Source organism: Leuresthes tenuis, unplaced genomic scaffold (genome assembly GCF_036924035.1).
Source record: "Leuresthes tenuis unplaced genomic scaffold, fLeuTen1.0.hap1 SCAF_14, whole genome shotgun sequence".
NCBI lineage: Eukaryota > Metazoa > Chordata > Actinopteri > Atheriniformes > Atherinopsidae > Leuresthes > Leuresthes tenuis.
The window spans coordinates 15,867,920-15,885,980 of NW_027325368.1; the positions used below are offsets into that span (position 1 = coordinate 15,867,920).

At 41.5% G+C, this 18,061-nt stretch overlaps 1 protein-coding gene across 3 annotated transcripts in view; it reads left to right on the plus strand.

Annotated features, from left to right (window-relative positions):
• The first annotated feature begins 4,247 nt into the window (after positions 1-4,247).
• Positions 4,248-18,061, plus strand: part of ephb1 (EPH receptor B1) — a 147,439-nt gene continuing 133,625 nt past the window's right edge. For 2 of the 3 annotated variants that reach the window (XM_072363243.1, XM_072363244.1), the window contains exon 1: positions 4,249-4,535. In XM_072363243.1, the coding sequence (XP_072219344.1) occupies positions 4,475-4,535 (61 nt within the window). In that variant the 5' untranslated portion in view covers positions 4,249-4,474. Of the gene's footprint in view, positions 4,536-18,061 lie in introns of all 3 variants that reach the window. The other variant, XM_072363245.1, reaches the window with a different exon arrangement.

An 18,061-nucleotide genomic window follows, 5' to 3' on the forward strand; every position in this document is an offset into this window, starting at 1 on the left:
GATACTTAACAAACAAGGCTGTCACCACAAGTCTCTGCAAGGAGAAATGGAACCTAATCCCTCTTCTTTCTTTTACAATAACACACACACACACAAAAAAAACACAAGCACGTTTTTGTGTATACAGGTGTGCAGAGTTATTTTCATGCCAGTTTGCAGCGGTTTCTGCAGCTGCTCCCTCGTCTTCGGAGTTTCTGTGTGTCGCTCTGTGTCAGAAAAGGGCTGTTAATGTCTGTGAAGTGCTGATAGCAGGGTGCAGGTACCATCAGTTTTGGCATCAGTGGCAGATTAATGAGGGAGCTTTATTTAGCTCCTGCCCTGTCTCCCTGTCTGACCTCCTGTCACAGAACCCTTCTTATTTCCAATATGAATTTTCACAAGCATATGGCTTATCAAACTTGTTAAAGAGGTCTGACTAAATGTGACAGGCTGGTATTCGTTTTCTTTTTGTACATTTTAGTCCACTGAAAAATAACAGTTTGAAAGCCTTTAAAAACTTTTTTTAAAGTATCCTTACCAACTTTGTGCATTCTTTGCAATGAACCTATTTGGCAGTGTCTCTTGAGCTATGACCCAGAAAGTTGACTGTGTCTGGTACTCACTAGGGAGTCTTGATCCCCTGTTTTGGCAGCACCGGTCCAAGCACATCTGTATTCAGCCCTTACTCTGTACTCAAATTGTCAATGACCAGTACACAGACCTCTGAAGATGGATGAAGTTAAAGCTTGGCCTGATAACTAGTCCAGACCCTCAGAGTGGATGTAGCACTATACTCCTTTGTCACTCAGTCCCTGCCCTGCCGCTCGTATAGACATTTCATTATCGTGCATTCATATTCGGCACCAGGCAAACCTTTCCAGCTTCCACTGTTTCTGGGAAAATCTCCATTTTCTTTTTGCCTGTTTCTGACTTTCTCCTTTTGTGCCATTAAGATCATCTTCCTCTTTTCGATGTACTGCATATGCCTGGATGTTACTAACTAAATGCTTCTCTTTTTTCATGCCATTGTCACACATTTAAAAAATGTGTTTTCCACTGTGAGTAGAAATTGCTTTTTTCATGAAGTTAATTGGTTTGTCAGTCTAAGAATTTCTTCTTTTGTACCCTTCGTAAGCGTTAATTCTAATATGGTTGTAAGCCGTTAAAAAAAAACGGCTTCCCACCATCTTGTATTTTCCCACTAACTCCAATGAAAAACAGTACAACGGTTTAATTTTTGTATTGTTTTCTTTTACAAGGACCAAGAGGAAACAGGAGATAGAGAGGAGAACTGCAAAGGTCATGGCACATTGGTCATGGAGAGTGAGATGCATGCTGGACGTTTACAGGTCAAAAGCTCAAAAAATAAGGCCACAGTGAGAAGGAAAGTCTCTAAACAATGTGTTTGGGCTCAGTGTTGGTACTGGACTGAGGCTCTTAAGCTGAAGTAGGCAAGTGCTTGTGTGGCTTTGTGTGGATAACTTTGGTAGTGCTGTGTGGGTGAACGGCAGCACATGTGTATGTTATCGCATGCGCCTGTTTGTCAGCTTGTGCATTGTAAGGGAGGATGTGCTACAGCAGCAGAACTATTGTTCAACTATTGTCCACCTCTCATACTCTTCCTTCCTTCTTCCTCCCCAGGGTGTGGACAGCAAACAAGGATAGCCTTCTTCTATATGTGGAGATGACCTGTGGAGGCGTAGCTGATGATGACTGGTCTGGTGAAAAATAATACTCGGTGACTATAAGAGGCGAAGAAACCAGACACCTCCAGGGGGCATGCTGTGCTGTGCCATGGCTCACTTCACTGCCACTCCTCACCACACCATTAAAAATGACAAATGCTCTCATCTACTGCTTTCCCAGGTTAGCAACCACTGCCCCATGCTCCTGCAGCCCCGTGTCTGCCCCAGTTCATCAGCTGGTAACAACTGGAACAACCATTTATTATGTGTGAGTCATCTTTCATTAACACTGCGTTTGATTCTTGTCATTGTAAAGGTTCAGAGTTCAATGACTGTGGCACACAACAGAGAAATACAGCCAACATGTCTAGGCTTGCTGGAAAGAAAAAGCTGTCCATATTTGTGTGACACAGATACCTTTCTACGCATACTATTACGGCATATAAAAATGTACGCACATCTGGCAAGGTTTTTTGAGAGGTTTTTTTGTAGATGAGGAAGTAAGAGTTTGCTAAATTAAGTTTCAAATGTTTAAATCTTATAATTTAAAAATAATAACAATAATAATAATTAAAAAAGGAAGATATCTTGAAGGAAAAGTGTGGGTATACTGCTTCCTACTGAATAACACCCACTTTGGTGTAAACAAGTCTCGTGGCAGAACATAGTCTTTCAGTTCCTTTTCGCTGGGGTTTTGGCTAATTTTTCTTGTGAATGGCTTTTATATCTGTGAGATTTTTGGGTGCCATCTTGCCTCTAATGTTTGTTTTACGTCCCAACCAGATATTTCCAATTATGTTTAGGTACTTGGATCATGAGTACCATGGCAAAAACTTTACAGGTGTTTTTAGGAACATTCTTTTGTTGTAGAAGCAATCCTCTTTTCATCTCTGGCTTTGTATCAAAGGCATGATGTTTGCTTTAATAATCTTCTTGTATTTAATTTAATACATTCTGTCCACTACCAGTGTCTTTGTTCATATCGTTAAATTCAACCCGATGATGGCAGCCTGTAGAATGCTGCTCCTGCAAGTTGGCAGCAGGGAGACCAGCTATGACTGACCAGCTGTAACTTCTGAGTTTTGTTCAGTCAAAAACACGACACCTTACTGAAACACTTTTCTGACTTTTTTTTGTTGAATTTATGCAATAACATTAGTTGGTTAAGGTTAAATAACAATAACCGTCATGTCAAAAACATGTTAGGTCAGCATTTTCACACTATTCTTGCAGTTGCTCTCATGATCATTAGAGATCACATGTTCCTCAAACGCTATTATAGGTCCACTCTGCCTGAATAAAAAGACGACTCATGGGCACATTTTGAGGAGATGGATGGTCTCCAAATGTCCAATGTGCTCCTGCAGGAGAACAAGTTATTTTTTTGAGTGTGGCTGCAACACAAGCCCAAAACATTATTGACTGTTTATCGACAGTGCTTCACAGTTGGAAAGGTGTTCTTGATTTTCTTCACTCTGTTTCCCTCCTTTTAAGCAAGCATTTGCTCATAGTGGCAATAGTGTCGGCCTTACTGAATTTCAAAATTCTAACCCATTGTTGAAGCCAATACTATCTGAAGCAGGTAAAAAGTATCTGGGCCAGTGTGCTGCGAAGGGACAGCGCTGAAATATTAGGCCATCCACTGGCCTGGGGAAAAAAAACAGCCCTGCTCAGGTTGAAGATTAACAACCCCATCCCAGTTCTTCAGCTCGAGGGACTTGGGGGCCATATCTGGCCTAAGACATGTGTATGGTTGCAGGCTACAGGGCGGGAACTGCTTCTTCCTCCGCTGAAGCAGACTTTGGTCCTCTGTCCCTACAGGGAAAAACCCATTGTCCGTACCATCTGTTGCAACACACCCGCACGCAAAAGGGAGCGCGAGGGGCAAAGGGAGTGAGCTGATGTGCAACGCCTGTTTAATATCATCAGGAGGTGGCAGTTGAATTTGTCAAAGCTATTAAAGAGCATTTCACTGCAAACAGGGTTTGCTCTTTCTTTGGAGCCCTGGGAGTGCCAGGCTGCAAGACTTTTTCAGACAGATCCCCAAAACGATTGCACATGAAAAATGAAATTAAACAAAATAGAATAAGAGAGGAAGACAGAGAGAGAGAGAGAGAGAGAGAGAGAGAGAGAGAGAGAGAGAGAGAGAGAGAGATAGAGAGAGAGACAGAGATAGGTGAAAAGAAGTGCTCAAAGTTGAAGTAATTCCAGTTTTGCAGACACTCAAACTGAGCAAAGCCATATGGGAGATACTTCAACAGATATACTGTTCGGCAACATTATTATTTTGAACCACAGGCGGGCGGTTCACTGAACAAATGACACGTTTAGATGGTCTCCCATGGGGGTGAGCTTGGCTTTGGGGTATGCTTGGGGTGCAGTAGCAGCAAAAGACCGACTGGTGGCGTCATTTGCCTTCTGTACGGCGGACACCCTTTCAAATAGGTCAAGGAAAAGTTTTCTGTTTTGACAATGTGAGATGGGCGGGGCCTCGGGTTGGCCATTGGTTAGTTAGTTTCAGCTACCAGTCGTTGATTGGCCCCGGCTGTCTAATGGGGCTGTGAGCAGGCAATGTCGGGTGTCCCCCACCCACTTCTCCTACACCCCCTCCTGCTCCACGCACCCCTCTACCCCTACACTCCGCTCTTCCCTTGCGCTGATTGTCACACATTGTTTACTACGGCTTGAAATGTGACTCACAACAGAGGCTGTCTGCTGGAGTACCGCTCTGACAAGCAAAAGGATTCTTTAGACGCGCACCGTGCGTCTTGGTTATTTGGGTACAGCCTGTGGAGACTACCATCTCTGCGATGACAGTGGATTTGTTTGCGCTTTTATGCGTGCTGGTCACCGCATCCTCTGCAATGGAAGGTAAATAAGAATTTGGGACTATAGCCCACTTGCAGTAGATATGGAGATGCTCCAAAGCGCGCCGTGTATCTGGGGGGTGATTGTTACTAGCTCTGCTGGGCAGCGCTGCGTCTCCGGGATTCAAGGGTTTATACACGTGGATCGTGGTAGAACGCTTTGATGAGTCCTTCATTTGGAGACAGCATCCTTTCACTTCGCTTATTATCACTGACAATTCTTCTCCATGAGATGAACGACACTTTGTGTAATTTATTATTTTTTTTAATCGGTGTCTTTAAACGCTTACCTACAGCATCATATCAGTTACTCTTTTATGTGATAAGATCTGGTTTTGTTTTACTTTTCCTCTTTTTATACAGACAATGTGCATGATTTGAGAAGTCCTCTCCATTAATTGTGTTACTTGAGATTCTTATTATCCCTCGAGCAATTAATTTAGCTCAGTGGGACACAAACTGCCTGTCAAACCTGGAAGACTCCCGTCACGTTTTTTCATTAAACTGTGTAAATAAATTAGGTACTGTTCAGATAAGCCTTCAAGCGTCTTTCTCCTGCGTTTTTGTAATGCTGAGACAAACTCTCTTGGTCTATGGATTGCGCTAATGGGAAGTCTCCCTGTTTGATGGATGTAAGGCTGAGGTAAATTCCTCCTTTTTTGTGTTAACGGAAATCACACAGTCTATGAACCAATTTAAAAAGAAATACTCATTTGACTCTTTCATTTGGTTATTTATACACCCTTCACCCACCTCCCTTCCTTATCGCCTGTCTTTGTCTGTATCTCCTCCTATTTCCTTTTTTTTTTTTTCTTCTGACACACTCATCTGGACATAGCCGGTGCCACTAGTAGCATAGAGTAGCTATTATCTTCTCAGTCAAACATGTTTTTCATTTCCGCTGCGGGACCTTAGGGACCAGACACTTGGCTGTTTGGCTCGGTCAGTATCTGCTGGATGAATGTTCCCGTTTCCATCATGTTATTGTTTCATTTCTCACACTTTCAAATGAAACATGAACACAGTGGATCCCCTTTGGCTGCTGTCCCATAAATGAGTAAATTAAGAGCACAATCAGAATTCATTTTCACATGCACAGGTGTCCCCTTTAATCATTTACAAGTTTGCTCCTGGATTGCTCCCAGCTCAGGCTGTGCTCTATAATTTGGCAGTGGCTTTCTTGTTTGTGCTCATCAGACTTCAACACAGGCTATGTATACCAAGCCCAGGCCCAAATTGCTACCTCTGCGAGAATGGATATTTTGAGGTTCAAATGTTTACCCTATATGAACCGACAGCCAACGGAAGGGAGATGCGTGGTTGGTGAGAGAGAGGAGTGCAATATCCCTGCAAGGAAAGGGATGTGTGATTCCCACTTTAAAAGCTGAGATGAGAATGAAGCAGATGGGCATGGAGATGGCCCCTGGGTTACCTCAGTAACAAGGATGAAAGCGATTTCCTTGTTTGGGTTGCTAATTGAAAGGACATCTCCCCATGGGAAGGTTAAAATTTTCACTAATATGTGCTCCAATCTGTTGCTCTTTCTTTTCCTTTTTATTTTTTTGTTGTGTGCAAGGGAAAATGGAGCCACTGACCACATTATCCCTCCCGATCCTGTCACCATAATCTGATTGCAAGTCTAAATCAAATAATAATCGCAAAGTGTCACAGATCTGTCTGTTTGCATGTTTGCGTGTGGGTGTTTCTTTGTAACTTCAGGGGAAAGGGCAGCACTGATCACACTGATGCATAGTTGTAATGAACTAAATAATTTATGTGACCTCTCTCCAGACACATACACTCACAGTAAAGACCTGATACATCATTGATGAACTGAAGAACTGTAGAATGATAATCACAAGAAATGCTTTTAAGTATGGATGAATACGTCGAAGACGGCTCAGCCCAGCAAAAGGAAATCGGATACAAAGTCGAAGCTTAAGTCTATATAAAGGTGTGTGTTCATTTTCTGAACTGGTTGGATGAATGGGATTTATAAAACAGGCCCAGCTACATGCAGACACTGCACCGCACACACGGAGAAGTGATATACATGCACCGACAAGTTATTGAAGAGGGACAGAGTCAGAACCAAAAGCAAAAATCCAACACTGAGGAGGGTGAAGACAAGGATTTGCATGCCATTACAGAAGAAGCGTGTACCGGGCTTTTTTTCAACCCTGTTTGTTTTCTCACTCTTTTCTCCCTGTGGTCTTCATCTTCCCAGTATACTTTCCTCTGCACTGTCACTCTCTCTCATTTCTCTACCCCAGTCTGTCTTCTATGTGTGTTTTTGTTAACTAATCTCCACACGCCACTCTTGCCCCCCTCCTTGCCATCTATGTGCCACGCGACTGGTTCTCGCCAACAGCAGCAGTAATTCTCCTCTACTCACAGAACCATTGCTTATTTCTGTTTGCCTTTAAACCAGTTAGGCTCAGATAAACCCACACATTTAACAGTCTAGAATTGGGAGGTGGAGGAAGGAGGAATGGAGGGAAGGGGGATGAGACATCAGTTGAGGATAGTCGTGGACCCGGGGAGATGAAAAGACGAGAGAAGACTGTAAAGTAGAGTATGTATGTTTTACAAATGAGTGGACTGAAAATGAACATGGCTAAGAAAGTACTTGAACACGAGGCTTTCTCATTCTTTTAACTGTTTAGCGTACAATAGCCAAGCTTGTGTGTTTTAAAAGACCTGCAGCATGTAATATGAGTAGGAGAAGAGTGGGTACTGAACTGGCCTTCAGGTTGTTTTGTGTACCTGTATTGCTCTGTGGTAATACTTTATTCTTAGAGGATGTAATGAAGCATGGAAGCTTCCTGAATGATAAAAAAAGATGTTGCTGTATGTCATTTAGCTGCATTGGTGAGCCATGTAGATTAGAAGGGTGAGGACATAGTGCTGAAGGACAAAACCTTTGAGTAAGATATTGACTCCTATGGAATTATCCCAAAGATGACATGTTACTTTGATCACACTGGGAGATCTCTCTCTAATCAGAGTAGGGAATCAACCGCAAATATGATGTACTTATAGAATATAGAAGTAGATTTGCTGCAGGGAAAGGGGTATTGGCTAATTAATACCATTTTTAGAACCTCTGGGGTTGAATTTTTCAGTCAGAGCATCAAAAACCGGAGTTTCTTCAACGTCCACTTGAGGATAGCTTCCAAAAATAAATTTTCACAAGATTCACACGATTACTATCATGACTAAATCTATTCTGTCAGGCTCTGAGCTTTGCCTTCAGGGAAAGGTTTAGGTATTTCAGACAAATTATTGTAAGAATGTGTCATATATGTTACAACACCATCAGTTATATAAAAACTTAACAAGCACCTCATTACCAAAACCAGGGAAAAGAACAGAACCTCTCTGAGTGACACTTGAGTGTTGTGGCCACTGCTTAAAAGGTGTTTCCATTAAACTGGCTGACTGCAGATACTTCATTTTTTGTACCAGGCTGTAGTTTCTAAGGTTGGACCAACATATTTTGTCATGCTCCAATGATTCTCTGTCATTTCCCACACTTACATTTTCTTTGCCTACTAAGGTTTTGTCAATGCAAAATCACTCTGCAAGCCTATTGCAGAGTTAAAAATTCTTTATTTCTAAACGTTCAAGTTGTGTTAGCACACCAGCTGCGTGGAGGAAACAGCCGGTGAAAAGAGTCCTTTTGAGTCTCCAATGGATGTCAATGCAAAATTGCTCCTTTTCTTTGCACTTTTGCTTCAAATTATTATAAAAAAGAAGTATGAAAATAAAATGGATAGAAGTGCAACTTCTAAATGTGGGTGGAGGCTGTATGGCTTAGAAGACATGAAGGATGATGTGGTGAGTGTTCACGCGAGTATATTATGGCTACAGGCACTACTTATGATCTGGGATCACCTGAGCCAGAATTAAATTCTTCATGTGTTTTGTACTGCTATGTGTGCTCATGTGCCTTCAGTATAGTGCTTAAACCATTCTGGCTGACTGGGCTTGTAGACATGCCCTCATTCCATAATGGGGGCTTTATTTTGTCCATAGTGAAAAGACTACTTGATGTTAAGGTGTGCTTGGCCAGCCTGCTTGCCTTTGATGACCCCCCAGTGCAAACTGTTGCCAGCACCTGATGTGCCTGCAGTGATGTGATCTAGTACAGTTTTTAAATTTTCACGATACTGGTTTTCATCGTTTGCTTCACGTTTCGTATTATTGCATGGGTAATATGATAACCGCTTCCTAACTCATTTGCTGTTTGCCTCTTTCTCTCTCTGTCTCTCTCACACACACACACTCACACACACATACACACACACACCAGTGCAAACACATACACATAAATGCACAGAGAGAGAATACCCCTCACTGCTCACCTTACCCCAGAGACATCTGAGCCTTGGGAAGGCCAGATGGTGGATGCAGGCTGGAAGCTGTTGCATGTGCACTTTTTTGTGTACCCCTCTGTGTAAGAATGAGCAGTATCAAGGGAAAGGGAAAACAGAGGAATGGTGCAGTATGCGAGATACTGAATGTGTGAGTTTGTGTCCTATTGGATTTTATTTAAAGACTCTGGACTCGTGCAGCTATCTCATGTTGTTTGCCAGGTTGTCTGTCTGTGTTTTCCACGCATTCCTGTGTCCAGAGATTGGCTGCAGAGATGCTATCAGCAGTGTTATGTTCCACCCGTCTTACTTGGTGCTTGGCCCTTATCAGAGCAGGTGGCAGACTGTGGGACGAGTGCTAAGGCCTTATTTGTCCAATCTCAGGGATAAGCAGGCCCACGGCATCAGCAACATACGTAACATATTAGAGCACAGGAGTGGAAGTGGTGACGGTTGTGACACAGTTCAATCTCAACCTGTGTGAGTCATCTGTTTGCTTGAAAAGACAGTTCTCTCAAATGAAACAAACAAAACGTGGATAAAGACACTGACATACCTACAGACACACACTATCCAAAAACTTGATGCACTCAGGAGCACAAAATAAGGGCCCCACTAGGCCACACCTTGTGGAAAATGGCAGTGCTAGTAATGATTGGCTGCAGTGACCCACAACTCATGGATGATGATGTGGAAAATGTGCTCTTCTCATTCTTTTTCTGCTTTGAAGGCTTTTTCCGTCTCCATTATCACCTGTCTTACTCATTGATTGACAGTTGTTCAGTCAACAGGCAAGGGAAGCCTCTTCGATATTTTTTGAAGTGAAAGGTGAGAAGAAAAGTTGTAGATCATTGAGTATTATTTTCTGGGGTTCATGCAGCCTGGCTCCTGAGGCCTCTTCCTACCTCATGGCCCCTTAAGCTCCTGTCAACTCCAGTCCTTCCATCACCAATTCTGACTAGTCCAGGTCCACAAAAACCTGTTCTTAACTCTACTTCCTTACCATCTCTTTTGCCAGATTGTTCTCTTAATTAAATCTGTGAGCAATTGCAACGTCTCAACCCTAGTCTCCCAAACCTTCCTGCCTGGAAATAATTGGTTCTTTCACCTAATTTCTTTCCCTCTTTTCCCCTGCTTCCCACACTCACCTGCCGTCCCCCGCCCACATTTTTTATGGTTAAAAACAGATGCATTTAGGAACCATTGCAAGGCTTACCGCAAGGAAGAAAAGTGAAACATGAGCTGGCCCTCCACAAAATATAATAGGCACAGCATTGGCAGGAACAGGAAGAGGGTTTAGAGATGGCTGGGGTTGCCGGAACAAAGAGCTTCATTTATGATTGTTCTAATGATATCTGTTTGCGAGTTGGGGTCCGGGATAATTTAATTTGACTTTTAAAGCTCAAGGTCAATACTTCAGGGCTACAGTTAAGAAGGCAGGCAGGTGAGAGGCTGATAAAGAAGTGGGAGATGGGCAGGTATAGCGGTACATTGTTTTAATGACTTAAAACGTGTGAGAAGCTCTTTAAAGTCTATAATCAAATAAATATGCATATCATTTAGCTCACTGTGCACACTCGACAACTACAAAACATGTTTAGTTGGCTAATTCCACATCTCTCGAGTCAAAATATACATTATGTGAGGTTTCCACTATAAAGAGAGGAAAAAAAAAACTTGTTGTAGATTTAGCATTTAAAGTGAATTAGTCGCCTTAAGGACTAAAGGATGCTGCGACTCCAGCACACGAAGGAACCAAAGGCAGAGCGTTAATAGGGCTGAAATTACGGACAGTGGTGGAAGGTGCTCCGGTTCTGATTAAATAAAAGCCGGCTCCTCCACAGGCTGTTTCTCATAAGGACTGTCAAGCTCACAGACACACACACACGCACACACACACACTCATATACTCATATACTCATATACTCAAGCACAGAGGTGAACGTGAATGAACCTTAATACAGTTAGCCATACACACACAAAGCTTTGACGTGTGAAAAGGAAATGAGTAGAGATGGAGAGCTAAGGACCTGGGCCTGTGGCCTGTCCCATTATTAATGAGTAAGTGCCAGTGCCTCTCCCAGGTTCAGGACATGTGGACATATTTCACGATCCGCCTGCCCTTCTCCTCACCATAAATGTAATCTCTTATTAAACACTGGTCTCTTAGCAAGAGAGAAGCAGAGAAATTGTGCATGAATATCCGTGTTGCTGCGTGTGTGTGTGTTAGCAAGAGAAATAGAAAGTGTGTTGGAGTAAAATGAAGTGCTTCTGTAGTGCAAAATGGAATGCCAGCTTCCGAGAGGGACACTGATGGGCCAATAAGTGGAAGTAGTGGGAGGACAGTTTTCACCCTGCGTAACAGTGAATTCCTCTGTCAGGAAAATTTCAACCTGTGCAGTCCACTTTTCTAGTTGGATTGGATAAGATGAACATTTGTGGAGGTAATTAACTATTGATTTGAAGCACAGAGGGCAATGGGAAATGAGTGGACAGTATCTCGATCCACCAGGAGCCGGCTGGCCGGCCGCAAACTAAAAAAAACTGACCGAGTGAAAGAGGCATTCAACTAAAAGATATATAAATAAATTAAATTTGGAGGAATGCAATTTGTGTAAACTATTTTATCTGGTGTTTGCAATTATTCAAAGTTTGTTCCCCAGTTACTATTTTAATCATGGTCGCTTTTTGTTTTGGGCAAATTATTTGACTAATTAGTTCATGTTGACCAATCTCCCCTTCGGGAATAGTGGGCCAAAGGAGCTTGTTTTTAAGTCAGGTTGTGCGAAGTGCTAACGTGGAGTACATGCAATACACAGTGTGTACCATGTAGAAAAGAATGTGGTCGTGCCAGATCATAGAGTTTTCACTTTTGCATTAGACAGTTACATGTACGGTGTGGACCATACTGCTGAATTTTATTTTTTTTTACTTTTTCTTTTCAGAAAATACAGTGACAAAGTAAATGACTACCTGTCAAAATCAACAGCATAGTGTTTGCTCAGACCACTATGAGATTTGAGTTATTTTCTATGGTAAAAAGAATTCGCTCCTCTGGTAGCTCTGGTCTGAACAGCAGTTAACTTAGCTGGCCCGTCTGAAATCCGTTCTGGTTCTCCAAGCCGAGAGCGTTGTGTCTGCTGTCTGCATCAAGCTAAGTCTCTGACTCTTCATAATTACAAAATCCCACTTGATGTGATATTTTGCCCTGATAATAGTTGATCATGTACTTTGAGTACATGCATGAATAAGCCAAAAGTAATTTCACCGGATGGAGTAGCTGTTGCAGTTTGTTTTCTGTGTCCTACAGTTAAAGATATTGTTTTTGTCCAAGGGCAAGCTGGAGGACAAGGATTAGGACTCATTTGTGCAGGAGAACAGAGGCGATGAGAGACAAAGAGACAGAGAGGGAGAGAAGAATAGCCTGGTATCATGCCTTCAATCTTTAATGTGCTAATTAGGAGGCTGGTGGTTCTGGTTGCTAACCCTTAAGCACACTCAGCCCTTTAGAATGTACACGCGTTTAATAGCACCTGTCCTTGGGTGTCTGTGGGGAATGTGATTTCTTTTTAATAAAAATCTATATTTAGTGGTGTTTAAATTATTGTACGGTGCTCTAAGTCAAGTCAGGATAGCTTGTAGATTGGCTGGTAGTGTGAGTTGTGACATTTGTGAAGGATGTCTTGTTTCGATTGGTTCGTGCAGCAGTCTCAGTTGTACACCCCTGACCCTAACCTCTTTTGCATTGGAGCTCACTGAACAGTGTACAATTCACGGCTCTCTCCTGTTCCTTTCCTCCTCGTACCTTTTTCCTATGAAGTCTGTCCCCTCCCTTCTTTCTCCCAAGGCTAAGCATTTAAAGCAGCATGCCTTTGATCTGAGCTTCATACACTGTTAGAGAACCACTCAGCAGATTGACACATGGTGTCTGGGAGTAGTCAACCTTTTTCTAAGACCTGGGGAAATGAACTGTTTGGTTATACTGTACACACATATGGCATGTAGTTGGGTACTTTAAAATAAGGTAATACAGGATGTGGAGTTGAATGAACAGATGTGGCCATGTTGCAGTGTGGTGATGACATGTCAAGATGATAAACGTGCGCACTAAGCAGAGCTGAATGTAATTGTACAGTGGTTTTTCTGCTGTTTTACAACTGTGTCAGATCGGTTTTAGAGGAAGCTCAGTTCATGTCAAAAGATACCTCCCTGACAAAGAGAGGATGTGAGATGGTTAATGTAACTTGGAAAAAAAAAAGCATTTGGCTCTATTTATCCACGATTTCACTCTCTGAATGCAGCAAAACACAGCTTTAGATCTTTGCTACCGGCGCAGTTAACGATATACTCTTTGTTGAGGTCTGACTTACACAGGGGGTGTGTAATGTAGGTGAGTGTATCGTGTAAAAATGATCACAGATAAACTGAGTGGATCTCTTAGCTTCCAGATTTGTAAGTTTATCCATGAGTCTGTGATGAGCACAGTATTGTATTTTGCATACAGCAGTGTGTCAAGGTATAGGTTTCACATATAAACATTACAAGTTTGGGAATTCTGTAATAGCACAGTTACCTTTTATGTCTATCTGGCCCACCAACAGTCTTCAGTCATGATGTTACACACAGTCAGTTGACTTGTTTAAGGTAATGCACAACCTTAATAAGATGAATAAATTAATTTTGATTGCTATTTAATTGATCATAGCTGTTTACTTCATTTAGTTTTTTTTTAACCACTGTTAATTTTTTATCTTTGGTTCATGACTGTGAAATCACAGAGTAGTATGTGTGTATCCATGCCAAAAAAGAAACAAAAAACGTATACCTGTTGAAATCTCTCTGTCACTAGATTTATTTCAGTTCAATTCAATTCAGTTTTATTTGCACCAAATTACAGCAAATGTCATCTCAAGGCACTTCAAAGATACAATTCAATTCATGCCCATTAGAATCCAATTCACTGTAATGTAATAATAATTCAATCAAATTTAATTAATTAAGTTCCAAATTAGTTCAATTCATACATGCAAAGCCAGTTTTAAAAAAAAAGTAGCCAAGCTAAGGAAACCAACAGACTGCACGGAAACTTCTTTTCAATCCCACCCCCCATCCTAAGCATGCACGAGTCAACTGTGGAAAGGAAAAACTCCCTTTTAACAGGAAGAAACCTCTGGCAGAACCAGACTCAGGAAGGGCGGCCATCCACCTCAATCAGCTGGAGTTGAGAGGACAGGAAAGAGGGGACAGCAAACACCATAACACCAGGCCAGACCCACCTGCTGACAGAGCTCAGACTCTTCGTCAGCCTGACTACAGGACTGAACACAAACCTGTGACTGTTCATATTCTCTTCTATCAATGATGAACAATAAGCAGTTCTAGCTTTTTGAAGGGCTTTCTTATATGTTATTAGACTATCTTTGCAGACTAATTGAGACTCTTCTAAATTAGAGGAACACCATTTTCTCTGTTTTAAAGCACGCAGCTGTGAATCATAGCAAGGAGCCAGCTTCTTCTGGCTGATTACGTTAATTTTCAGAGGGGCCACATTGTCCAATGTTATACACATTGGAATTGCAGTGCTGTCGACAACTTCTGCGGGAGACAAAATTAGGTAGCTGTCCTCTGTTGTTGCACATGACAGTGAGGAAAATGATAATGGCATTAATTCTTTAAATTTGGTTACAGCATTCTCTGAGAGACACCTACTATAAATAAATTTTTTCTCAGATGCTGTGTCGTCAAGTCATGTAAACTCAGAGGTTATCAAAACAATGGTCAGATGAGACAGGGTAATAAGGAAATACTGTTAACTGTTCACTCTCAGTGCCACAAGTCAGCACAAGGGTATGATTAAGAGAGTGTATAGGCATGTGTACACTTTGAGGAAATCCAATTAAATCTAATATAGAATTAAAGTTAATATCTAGGCTGTCATTTTCAACACCTACAGAAATATCTCACCCACTACGATGACTTTATCTGTACTCAGAACTAACTGAGAGAAAAACTCTGAGAATTCAGACAGACACTCAGAAGAAGGGCCAGGTGGACGATACACGACTACAAATAGAAGGTTTTTGTGATTTCCACTTTGGGTGGGAAAAACTGAGAATCAGATAAAGAGCTCACACTAATCTTGGGTCTAGGAGTGATGAGTAACCCTGATCTGACAGAATATATCAATATGATGATCACCAACCATGTCATTCACTAACAGATACTTGGAAAGGAGCAATCTAATATTCAGCCAATCACATTTGATAGTTTTATATTTCTGTTCAGTGAAATTTTTTGTCCTCATTTTTTAGAGGTTTTCTGGATTTGCTCATCTTGTGTTTATTGATTGATTAAATTTGGGTGGTCTGGGAGCAGACACAATCATTATGGGGTTTTGGGGGGGAAGCAGCAGGGAGGATGCTGCAGAAAAGTGTGTAAGAATACAACTCTGCATCCTGGTCTCAACCCTGGGTTGTCATATTTTTGGATGACTAATAAATAAACGTGGGATCGATGTTAATCTCTCCTAATCAGACCAGGTTTTCCCCCAGAAAGATGTCCAATTACATATGTAGCCCACGTTGTTTGCTGGACATCACCTCGACAGCCAGCGGTTGAAGGATGACATGTGCCTAAACTTGTCATCACTGGTCAGATTTGGCAGGGGGGTAGAGTCCAACATTGATATGGCGAAATTACACACGGATGAAACATTAATTTTAGTGACCTGCGATTGGAGTAAATGCAGACAGGTTGGTGGCACAGGGAACGAGAGATGGCAGGAGACGGAGGGAGAGAGCTGGTAGTCACATGTGATAGTGTTCACGATGCAAAAGTGTGTCACGTATAGGAAGAAATTTAATGATAATCCCAGAGAAGTTCCACAGAATACAAACGAGCTGACGGGAAGTGATGCAATACGTTTTACCGCGAAATGTCAGCACGTTCAGCACCTCTTAACAAAACTCATCTCTGTCAGGGAGGACTTGGACATTTTTTTTGTTTTGTGCTATGGCCTTTCTACCATATACCAGTAGAGTATACCAGGTAATTTAGTGTGTTTTGTTTGGGAAAGGGCATCATTTCAGTCTTGGAGTGCTGCGGATGGAATGAATCACATTACAGAGTTCCTGCCAACCTTTTCAGATGGATATATCGTATTTTGACCAGTGTTAATGCCAACACTGACTGTAAAACCAATCACAAAACTACTGCCTAGACAAAAGAATGTGGTCAAACAGAGTCATATTTGGATGTGTTATAGTGTGGCAGTCTCCCAAGCTTTTGTTCCTCGTGCAAAGGCATTATTCTTCCCTGCATCAGAGAACACTAAACAGGTTGAGACAACAAAAGAAGACTGTCCCTGTATTTGGATAATTGCAAAAGAGGTGCATGAGGGTGTTAGGCTGTTATGATTTATAGACTCCTATTCATATTTGTACTTTTCTTTCTTCCATTTCTAAAATGCTCAGAGTGCATTTGTCTTCCTGTATGTTTGTTGGTGTGTGGGGCACACATGCGTGGCATTTTAGGAATGACTGGTGTGAGCGATACTTTCAAGCTGATTTAAAAAACATTTTGTGTGGAATATTGTATGCAAGAGTTGATGGCTCCTCTTGTTGTAAGTAAATAAAAGAACTCCATTAAATCTTAGCGGTCTGATTGGTGCCAGATAGTCAATGTTCAAAAAAATGAATAATAGTATAGTATACCCCCCAAAATGTGCTGTTATGTCTCCAAAATTCCGGCAATCCATCCTGTTCATTTAGCATTGCTGATATCCACTTAAAATGTCAACTCACCAAAACTCAAGGTGGAAAGGAGAGGCACAGATGTGTATTGGTCGCTTTATGTGATGGTTATCACTGCTGACAAGGTCAGTGGGAGAGTCTGAGTGTGTCTTTGCAAATGTTTGTGTTGTCAAATAAAGAAAAAAAGAAAAAAAAATCCCTCAGCTTGCTTTTAAAGGTCTCTCAGACACCTGTCAATGATTGGTTGGTCGAAAAAGCGCTCTTCTTTCTGCTATTGACATCTAAAAATGTAGAGGGAGAGTGGAGAGTGACTTGCATCCCTGCACATGTTTTCAATCAGTCTGATGTTCAGTTAATGCTTTGAGAATCCACTGCTACCTTTGATAAACATCACTCTGCAACTTCTGAAGTGGAAAAGCATGATAGATAGTCGGATGGCTGAAAAATGGCTCTTAAAAAGGTGGAAATGACTAAAAGCAAACAAGAAGGATCTATCTGTCTCTGTTGTCCTGGCTCTGAAGATTGATTGTGAATTGTCCAGGATGTATGAGTGCTGGGATCATATCACGGATCAAAGAACTGAGAGGAAACGACAGGTGTCGTAAGTGTTCTTAGTTTATTTTAGAGGCAAGAGTTTGTCTGATGGATTGGCTGCGTTAGGGTTCTTATACACCAAGCTGACAATCGGCCATCGGGAAAATGTGGAGTGTCTGTGAATTTCTGTTTCTCTTGTCTTTTCAGCACCATCACTTCTGTTGGACCCTTTTAAGGCTTTATTCGGCTGATTTATCATGTTAAATCACTGTCAGGTCGCTCAGTAACAGATATCACTCTGATTGACTGGCTGCTTAGCACTGTGTCTGAACTCTGTTGTATGTTGAAGTGACTTTACCTGTTATTTTCCATTGCGTGAAGTTTAAATGTTAAATAAAAATGTGCATGTACAAACAATGCGTTTGCCGTTTGAGTTTAAACATTTTAAAGATAGCCTTTAACTGAGATACAAATATGTAGAATAAGAAAAACTTAAACAAAAATGACATTGTTTTGTTTTAGTTCTTTTACCTTACTGGATAATTTTTTAAATCCTGCACTGCAAAGTAGCGTCCTCTGGTGCATGCGTACGTTTTACTTTGAAATTTGTGGTTGGAAACTGTCTTTGCAAGAGCATCTCTTTTTTTTTTTTCCCCCAGCATGCAATAGAACAATAATAGATCCCCCAACAACAATAGATGACACAGCAATGGCTCTGCTGGTGCTGCATATTCTGATGATAGTTTGGTGTTTTTTCGGGGTTGTTGTGCTTTAAGGATATTTTGAGTTTTTTTTTTTTTCCATCGGCACGTCTTTCATCATGTGACAAGCCATTCCATCATGGTTTGGTCTAAACTACTGATCATTAA